The sequence below is a fragment of the Hakea prostrata genome, chromosome 1 (assembly GCF_041222555.1).
Source record: "Hakea prostrata isolate BN-2017 chromosome 1, UWA_Hpros_2, whole genome shotgun sequence".
Classification (NCBI taxonomy): Eukaryota; Viridiplantae; Streptophyta; class Magnoliopsida; order Proteales; family Proteaceae; genus Hakea; species Hakea prostrata.
In genome coordinates this window covers 71,660,816-71,671,640 of record NC_142600.1, presented here as the reverse complement: position 1 = coordinate 71,671,640, position 10,825 = coordinate 71,660,816, and the positions used below count along the sequence as shown (strand labels likewise).

At 34.7% G+C, this 10,825-nt stretch overlaps 1 protein-coding gene across 1 annotated transcript; it reads left to right on the top strand.

Annotated features, from left to right (window-relative positions):
* The first annotated feature begins 205 nt into the window (after nt 1-205).
* LOC149029780 (uncharacterized) lies at nt 206-2,543 on the top strand. The gene is made up of 2 exons (XM_089151457.1): nt 206-2,117; nt 2,398-2,543. The coding sequence occupies exons 1-2, from the start codon at nt 206-208 to the stop codon at nt 2,541-2,543; spliced, it is 2,058 nt and encodes a 685-aa protein (XP_089007583.1).
* Nucleotides 2,544-10,825: the final 8,282 nt, after the last annotated feature.

Here is a 10,825-nt window from a genome sequence, read left to right as displayed (position 1 = left end):
TCCTCTTCGGTTTTGAAAGAAATTAATGGATACGTTCCCTTCTCTGTATTGCTCATTTGAAAAGTAACCGTTCAAGATCGGATATTGAATTCTACCAAAATTCTTACGTTTAGGTGGTTTGAACTACTCTCTCATGTGAATTTCACCTGGGTTCGTAAAGATTCGGTGGGAATTTGCCTTCTTCTCTGGTTTTTTCGATCCGGTTATGGATCAATTCAGGCATATCGGTAAGGTTTTAGGGAGCATGAAGGCAGTGATGGTATTTCAAAACGATATCCGGGTGAACAAGCACCAGTGCTGTTTGCTGTTTGATATCTTTAATCTCACGTTTCAAGGTATCGCAGAGGAGATGAAGCAGAGCCTAAGATTCGAAGAGAAACACATCAAATGGAAAGCCCTTGAGCATCCGCTGAGAGAGCTTCACCAGATTTTCAAAGAAGGGGAAGGCTATATTCAGCAGTGCATGGACAACAAGGATTGGCTTGCCAAGGTCATCTGCTTGTCACAGAACACCGATTGTATGGAATTCCACATCCACAACCTGTTTAGTTGCATCCCAATCGTCATTGAAGCCATAGAAACTGCAGGAGAAATTTCTGGGTGTGACCAGGATGAGATACTGAAGAAAAGGGTCGTCTTGTCCAAGAAATACGAGAGGGAATGGATGGATCAAAAACTATTCCAGTGGAATTTCGGGAAGCGTTACCTGGTTTCTCAAGATATCTGCAACCGATTGGATTCTGTCTGGAAGGAGGACAGGCGAGTTCTTCTGGAGATACTCAAAGAGAAGAGAAATTCTGGGTCAGGGTCTTCAACCAAGCAAGAACAGCGCCTTCTGGAGCTGTTGCAAAGGAACCTCGACCAGAACAATCTTTCTGATAAGAAGCTCTTCCCTAGTTCGATACTGGTGGGTTCAAAAGATTACCAGCCGAAGAAAAGATTAGGTAGTGGGAGCCAACTTAAAGAGGTCCAGTGGTTAGGGGAAAGCTTTGTTTTAAGACATTTTTTTGGAGACATTGAGCCTTTAATACCTGAGATATCTCTTCTCTCTTCCCTTGCCCACTCTAACATTCTGCAATTCCTTTGTGGGTTCTCGGATGAGGAAAAGAAAGAGTGTTTCCTACTTATGGAGTTGATGAACAAGGACCTCTCCACTTGCATCAAAGAGTTTTGTAGCCCACGTAAAAAGATCCCATTTTCTCTTCCTGTAGCTGTTGATCTAATGCTTCAGATTGCTAGAGGGATGGAGTATCTCCACTCCCACCAGATATACCATGGAGATTTAAACCCATACAATATCCTCGTTCGTTCCAGGAATTCCTCTGACGGATACTTGCATGCTAAAATCTCAGGATTTGGGCTATCCTTCATTAAGAACTCCAGTTCTCGTACTTCTTCCGCAAACCAAAATGAGGCACCATTCATCTGGCATGCCCCAGAGGTTCTATTGGAGCAAGAACAGCAAGGGGCTGCTGCTGATTCCAGTCTCAAGTGCACAGAGAAGGCTGATATTTACAGCTTTGGTATGATTTGCTTTGAACTTTTGTCAGGGAAGGTCCCATTTGAGGATGGGCATCTCCAGGGAGACAAGATGAGCAGAAACATCAGAGCAGGGGAAAGGCCACTCTTTCCATCCCATGCACCAAAATACCTCACCAACTTGACCAAGAAATGTTGGCACACAGACCCAACTCAGCGTCCAAGTTTCTCATCCATCTGTAGAATCCTACGCTACATCAAGCGGTTTCTCGTGCTGCACCCAGAACATAGCCAGCCCGACCCTCCAACGCCCCTTGTTGATTTCTGTGATATTGAGGCTTGGTTCTCCAAGAAGTTTTCTACAGAAGGGAATTTCAACCGAAGACCACTACCAGAGATCCCATTTCAGATGTTCTCTTATAGGGTCATGGAGAAGGAGAGAATCACTGTAAATTTTAAAGATAGGAGTTCAGAATCAGGCAGTGACTGCAATTCAATTGGTGGGGATGAAAATGCAGCTGTGGTGGATGATCTATTTCAGGCTGCAACCGAGAAAAAAATTCCAGTTTATTCTGAGTATACCAATAAGAAACTGTTAGCAAAAAAGCCTATAGATGTAAAGATCAACAAGCAACCAGGTAACCTCTCACTCACCTATTCCTTTTCATTTGCTGTTTTCCTTTCTGAAATTTTTCTAAATGGTTTTTCCAATGACACCCAACAATTCTCCAAAATTGATTTAAAAAAAAAAAAAAACTCTTCCAAGCATGATTCTAATATTTTATGCATCATCTGATAATGCTAAGATGGATATGTATACAAGTGCTAACAAGGAGGAATTGCTCCAAAATTTTCAGCCAACCATATTCATTTTTGTTCTATCTAACACAGTTCCTTGGGTATTGCGTTTACCAACAGGAACATCAAAAGGACGAGCACTAAGACCCCCACATATGACCCCATGCGGCCGCTGTTTGAGGATGAATTCTGAGAGACACATTGTAGTGATGAGCCCGAGCAGACGAAGAACATCTGGTCATGCCTCAGACTCTGAGTTAGCTTAGGTCAATACACAGCACCTTCTCCCCGTACAGAACATCCCAACACAAGGTCGTATAGCTCGCCAAAGTCCATATAGTGCTACTTGCAAGCTTTGCTGCCAACTTTTATGTTTTTGTCAAAGTGCTCCTACGGTCCTACCTTATGATTACAGTACTGTACAGAAAAGACGAAAGATTTATTCGCACAAATTTTGAAATTGTTAATTTTCTTCCAATCTTTTAGGTCTTGAATGCTTTCTCTTCAGTCTACTTCATCGTTGTCTGTTATTGACTAGTTTTTGTAAACGAACAACAACACTTACAACATAGCAGAAATAAAGCAAAGAGCACTACAAAAACAAAATATGTAGGAGCTAAAGAAGATGGGCCGAACTGGGCCAATGAGACTAAGTAGCAGATTTTTTCTTATTTTTCTTTTAATTAGAGGACTTGAAGTCAATCAAGAAGTCGTCTCCAAATGGGTTGTGCCCTTTAGCAGATCAATAACTCCTTCTACACTTAGCCTGATCAAGGATATGCAAAGGGGGCAGGAAGGAGGTTATGAATCGAACTCGGTAGACCTTCTACTTCATCATTGTCTGTTATTGATTAGTTAGTGAAGCTCCATTTGAACCCAAGTCCCCTATAAAGACCTTGAACACATAAACCGTATCATCTATGTTGTGTTTTGACTCGAAATCTTGTGCCCAATTTGGAAGATGAACCCACATTGACATATTTTGGTAGGTGACCTGAACCTGAATGACCCATTTGCTGAGATCTATGGTTTGAAAGTGGAGAGCTTGGACCCAACAGGCCCAAGTCTGGAGATTTTTTTTAGAAAAATGAATATATTTCTTTTTTGTGCTGAAAATGTTAAATCGTGAAATCCTAAGACATTTTCTTTCTTAATTTGATTTGATAAGATATAAAAAAATTTAAATAAAAGGAAAAGAAAAATATGAAAAGAGTTTTTTTCCTAAAATATGTTTTCTTGAAATTATTGAAAAAAACAAAGTTATATTTCTTTTTTTGGGTGGGAATGCTGAATCGTAAAATCTGTGAGATATTCTCTTTCTTAATTTGAATTTGATAAGATATAAAAAATTTAAATAAAATATTAAAAATATATGAAAAATATAAAGGGTACCAAGAATTTCTGAAAAATAAAATAAAATGACAAAAAAATTAATATAAAAAATATGACATTTGAAAAAGGGGAAATATGACATTTGAAAAATCTCTTTTTGATCTTTGATTTTATACGTTTGAAAAAGAAGAAAGAAAAAAAAAAAAAAAAAAAAAAAGTTCAAGTTGTTGTTTATGAAGAAAAATGTTTGAGATTAAAAAAAAAATCTTTTAATTTCCTTTTTAAAAATACCTCTTCCCTAATTCATTGATGCTTTTATGAGTGGTTCATAAGAAAGGTAGTTAAAGATCGAAAAAGAAAAAAAATATATATTATGTTTTACTCTTATTTTTATGAAAAATCTCTTTCTTAATTTTAGATAATGTTGGATTTTATAATTTAAGAAAGAAAAAAAGTTTCTAATAATCGATTAAAAGGAAAATTGTTTGAGATTAAAAAAAATACATAAATATATGTACTTTCTCTTTTTAGAAAAATTCTCTTCTCTATTTCATTAGAAGATTTTATTAATGATTTATAAGGAAGATTATTTGAGATTGAAAAAAATTATCTTTTATACTCTTTTCTAGGAAAAAAAAATATTTCTCTATTTAATTTTAAGCATTTAAATAAAATATATATAAAAAAAGTGTACAAATATGACATTTAAATAAAAACAAAGAATACAATAGTCAAGTGAAAAGATTTGCGGAAAAAGATGAGTACAAAATATGATATATATATATATAGTAATTACTTAATTTTCAAATTTGTGTACAAAATTTCTAATAAATCTCATAATACTCTGCCTATAGAGTTCGAACATTTGATAAAACTTAAATTGAATCAGCTCTCAACCAAATAAACTAATTACAAGAAATACTAATATATGACATTAGTAGAAATACTAATATATGACATTAGTTAGAACGTTGTTGGATGTATTATGAAAGCAAATAATATTTTGAACTGTATAATGTGAAGTAGTGAATTAAATGAACACAATAAAATGTTTAAAATTATGATGTTTATTATAAATGCTAATCACGTGAGACATTTTAAGAGTATATCATTTCTTTTTTATTGTTTCTTAGTAATTTTGAACTACTTTGTTCATATGCTATGCATGATATTTATTGGAAAAATTTTAGAAACACTCCAATATAATTGACGAAAAGCATAATATCCCAAAACTATGCCAAATTGGCAACGACTTCCTTTTTTTTTTCATTAAAAACATTGATTTGTTAAAATAAATGACAAATATATCTTAGTTGTATTGTTCTAGATCTCATAATATAAAATGAAGAATTAAAGATAAATCAACAAGATTGAAATTAAGGATTTAATATTTTTGGGGGTAACATTGTAAAGTAACAAGAGATTAATAGTAATGTATGAATTATTAGAACATTTAAGGATGACTTAACAAAATTTGCTAACGGGAATGTACCATTATGAAAATTTAAGAAACATCTTTGGTTGTCTTTGTCAAATTGATATCTTTTTGGGATATCCATCATTTTTGTGAAATGTTATGAGGTGTCACTTAAAATTTTTTTTTTTAAGAAATAGATTATGCATGATTGAGGATAATAAATAATCATACAACAATCACATTAATAATCAAAATGTTTGCAGCTATTGTATTTAATTATTTTATGTATTTAGCTATAATTCAACACAGTGATTTTCAATTTATCATTTTTTGAAGAATATGATTGTCATACTGGAGGAAATTGAAATACTACTAACCTATAAGAAGAAAATCTCAGGTAAATTTTTATTTCTAATATCATAACAATATGAATTAAATTATACTATTTATTTTTTAATTAGTTGGATAATTTTTCAAATTCTTCAATTACAAAAAGTAACAATTAAATTATACTATTTATTTTTTAATTAGTTGAATAATTTTTCAAATTCTTCAATTACAAAAAGTAACATATTTCTATATATATATTAGGTGCTTCTAGATGTATACATATTTCTCTTTTATTATGAATTATAACTTTGAAGTTTAACTAAAATAAATAAATATATATATATATATATATATATATAATTTTGAATATTATTATTATAAATTAGTTGAATAAAGTTACAAATTTGCAATTGTAGAATAAAATTATATTGAAATTGTTGTGCTATAAAGTTAATTTGATAAGAGGAATTTATTTGGTTAACATATTAAATGCTTCTAAACGATTACATAAATTCTTCATTTAACAACCTTTTAATGCTTCTTAAAAGGATTGGGATCAATTTTGCAATCCAGATTTATAATGGAAGCTGAGATCTTCAAAATCAAATGAAAGAGCTGACTGATTCTTCTTTTTTTTATTTTTTCCAATTTAGAGAGGGCCACCCTGAAGTCTATTGGTTTCCCTCTAGACCTGTGAAATACTATACCATATCACCTGATCAAGAAGAGAGCTGTCCATTTTGCATGTCTCATAGCATCCCTATCATGGTTATCCCTCCTATTTGTTCTTTAGAAAATCAAATTGTTCAACTATTTGATTAAACCATTAGAACCAACTGAGGAAGAAGTTTCTCTTTTGGTAACTAGGTTGTATGTTCTATAAATGATATGATATGTCCATGCAATACATATATGTTCACTTCATACATTCATGGTTCATCAAGACTGTTAAAGAGCTTGAAGAATTGATCAATTGAATGACTACTTCCTGCTGCATCATTTTTTTGGTTTAATGTCCCCTCATGCAGAATAGGTTAATCAAACACAATCAATTCTGATTGCACTAGGGTCAAACAGACATTAGGTGATCCATTCCATTCATGTCACCATTTAAAAATAGAACAGATTTAAGTGTTGAAGCTTCTTGAAGAACAAATGAAGAATGAGGCCAAGAGATAGGGCCATGGAATTTGAAAAGGAGCAAAAGGGATGTGGAGCAGAAGAAGAAAAAGGAGGGGAGAGAGGGAGAACTGCAACATGAAGTGGGAGGCCAGGAGGAAAAAGATGCCAGAACAGAGGAAGAGTGGTTAACTAGATTCTGAACTGAGCCAAAAAGTGGCTGACCTAGACTGATTTGGATTAGAATTAAGATCAAAATCTGTCAGTATTGATCTGGATCCCTATTCAGCATTCAACTGAACATCTTCAGTATTCCAAACCACCCCCCAAAAAAAAAAAAATAAGGAAGTCCTGGCTAGACAAACTGATGGCCTTTCATACTTTGTGGAGAACTCTTAGTTGACTTCCAGCATTATCTGAAAAAAAAAGTTTTAAATGCCAAATTGTGGACAACTAAACTGTACAATAAGATCAATTTAAAGGCAGGAAAAGCAACCAGTGTCGTCTCACAACATAAGCCCAAAATAACCACAACTAGTCATTGAATGCTGTCACTGACTGCTGTAAAAGTTCTTTGTTGTTTAGGTTAAAGGACCTGGCTCTGATTTTGACCCAGCTATACATTAATGCATGGATACAGTTTATACTAATCATCAATGAAGACTGGGAACATAAGCAAAAACTGTAGAGATCTTCAAAAATAAGATTGGCAAAATAAGCCTCAACTACAACATAGGCTTATGTTCATACAACCAATAGACATTCTTTGTTAAGAACCAGAAGCAAACTGAAATCCTGCACAAACAAGGGGGATTATGTCAATGTTCAAAAGAACAATGGTATCTCACACAAATTCTCTCCCACACAAATACACACACAGACCAAAAAATCACCACTTGAGAACCAACTCTTATTCTACAATGATCTTCCATATGGTCATTTCCAAATCCATTTTCTCCTAGAATTTCACTGGGAAATCTCAAAAAAAAATTAACATTTTTGATGATTTTTTTTTTCCCTTTTTCTTTTTTGACAAATCTTGATGTATTTTTCTGTTTCATATATATACAGACCCATTATCAAGACAGAGATACTACCCAGAAAAACAGAAGCTAGTCAATTTGATCACCATCAGTGAAACCCACAAAAAAATTTTGTGATCCATTTACATATGGCTTCTTTAAACAAAATTGAAACCTCGGTGCTTAACCTGAAATCAAAAATTAAATCAGATATTAAAGGTTAATTAAAACAACTAGAAAAAAAGAAGATGAAGCAGAAGACACAGACATACTCACACACCTCCTTCCTCAGATTCAGCTAAAAAATCATTGTACCATTCTACATATGTATCAAGATGGGTGTCTTTTATATGATCTGCAACAGCAGAGGCTTCAGAACTATGGAAATCACAATTTGGGCACCGAAATTCTTGCAACAAATGGAGGGAACAAATTGCACATGAAAAATATATCTCATATGAATGTCTGCAATGAGGCTTTGAGCCTCATTGCAAAATTGATTCTGATAATGAAGAAACATGGCTAGGTGTTGGTCCACGAGAGGGTATATGTGCTTGCCAACTTTTCATACAAACATAATAAAAACATCAGAAAGGCAAGAAAATTAGCCTAAGTCAAAGACACCAATGAACATTACTCACCTGATAAGGCTGATACGAAGAGAATTGATGAGGATCGTGGATTATGGCCAGATGTTTTGGCTTCTGATAGTCGAACCAAACCCTTAATAATAATCACAACCCATTAAAGAACCATTACACAAAATCATATCAATCTAAATGCAAGAAATATTAACCCAATGAACATTTTTCACCTCCTTAGACGATAAGGATGGTGGATTTTTTCCAGAGATTTTAGCGCTTCTGAGAGTCGAACCAACCCAGAATAATCTGCAGAATCCATTACAGGACCATTACTTAAATCAAACCATAATCAATCATCGTTAAATTCAGCGACAACAAGAAATTCATAAAGAAGTCGTATAGTACAGAACAAACCAATCTAAATGCAACAATTATTAAACTAATGAATATTACTCACCTCCTATGTCGATAATCGATGAGGATGGTGGATTCTTTCCAGATGATTTCAAACCAGAATCTAATTCCGGGAATTGCTTCTACGAAGATGTTCAAATTTCAAATGAGATTTCAGGCTTTGGAGAGTCGGTTGGTCGCGAGGGAAACTTTCAGTTTTTAAACGTATACAACCGAGCCCGATTCGTCTTTAATATCGGTCGGTCTAAAGCGTCATAAGGACCGAAATCGATGAAATTTTATTTGGATCGTGTTTTGACCACGGTACTTTATGTCGCCAATTTATTGCTGAAATGTCCGTGATAAGTCGGCAATGTCGCTGAAGGACGACACGAAACCAAGCTTGGATACGACATCGACCAAAAGTCATCTGAACCGGCGAAATATCGATCAAAATCAAATTGTCGCCACCGGCGATATCTGTCTGAGTATTTTCAGATCTTTCTCTTTAGTTTCAAGTGAAGCAGAGCCCTTTGTGCTACAGATTTCCACCCGGCGAGTCTCCCTCTCTCTCTCTAGTTTCAGGTGAAGGCGTGAAGCAGTGGGCTAACAGAAAAGAAAATTGTGGTTTGAAAGAAAAAGGGAGAAAAGGTAGAGAAACCTATAACTTGATCGCAGGAACCATCCAAAGCAATCATTGCAAGTTGCAACCATCACCACTTCTGTAACCTATCACTACAGCCGCCTTCACCACTACTGTAACCTACCACCAGCCCCACTGCATCTTCAGACCCCTTTAAGGCTTTAATCCTTTCTTCGATTCATCAATGAAACCTAAAAGCCCCATCACTTATTCTTCTTTTGCCTTCTTCCCTTACGAGTTACCGACTTGAAAAACCAAAACCAAAACCAAACCAAAACCACAATCTTCCTACTTGTTCTGTTTTGACTTGAGAAAAACCATAAATCAAAACCAAGTTGACCGCCAAAAATCGCCGAAGTATCGGCAAAACATCAACTTGTCGGTCGTGTCGCCAGCCACCGACACGGCGACATGAATAGATATATCGAACCTTGGTTTTGACCAGTGTCTAACATGTCGCTTGGTGTTGTCGTGTCAGTGCCTGGCGACACGAGCGATACAGGCGACATGTCGCCCGACTTTTTGAGGGGGTTCGATGAAAAATCGACCCCCTATTTCAAAGGGTATTTGGGGTCATTAAGACTTGAAATTTGACGTGTAGCCTAATTTGAGGCCAATAAACACATTGAGAGTGTTATTTTGACATAAAACATCACCTAAACTAATGTTCTTAATTGACCCATGTCCTACTGTATGCGAGCGAAAGCCCCGAAATCTGAAAATTCATATAAACCAAATCATCTAAAGTTTACAATTCATTGTACAAGTACATAGAGTCATCCAATCATATAAAATCTCCAACTCTCAATTCCAAGTATTGTGCCTAGGTCGATCGAACTCCATTTGACTATACTGTGCCTATCTCCAATGATCTCCCAACAAACTCACATACTAATCCCATCTGATATGTGTTGGGTCCGGCCCATAGCCCATTAAAGCCATGTGGGCCCAGCTTTAAGTGAAGCAATAGGGTTTCAAAAGAAAGATTACAGAAAAAACAGGAGAGAGAAAAAAGTCGTGAAAATAGATGAGAGAGAGCCGAAGCGGGAGAAGAAAAGGAAGAAGGGATTTTCTGGTTTCTTCGGCGAATCCGATGGTGATACGTTGCCGGAATGAAGTGAGATTTGAAGGGAATGGTCGTGGCACCTAGCTCTTCATATCTAACGGTCAGAATATCATTCTACCATAGTTCTCAAGAAGCCTCCTTGGTGACTTTTCTCCATTCTTGTGTGTCTCTATTGTGGCTTGTGTGTTGAATGCTTGATTCATTACAGTTGTGTTTGTTTCTTTAATTTACACTAGCATATTGTTTAGCCCCATCAATACGATACTGATAATTCTCCAGATAATCATCAATTGCAGCTTTATAGCAGTGATCATCCGCCTCCAAGAGAATTTTCATGTGAGGGAAGTGAGAATAGGGCCAAGGAAAGTGCTGCATGATTAACATAAGAATCTAAAGGATCCGTAACAGTAAGATCCATGCAGTACGATCTGAAGGATATGATTTTATGTTTGTTTGTTTTTTTATAATACCTTTTAAAATCTTACCCAATTGTACGGTATTTCATTATTTTATTTTTATATATATATATATATATATATATATATATATATATATATATATATATATATATATATATATATATATATATATATATATATATATATATATATATATATATATATATATATATATATATATATA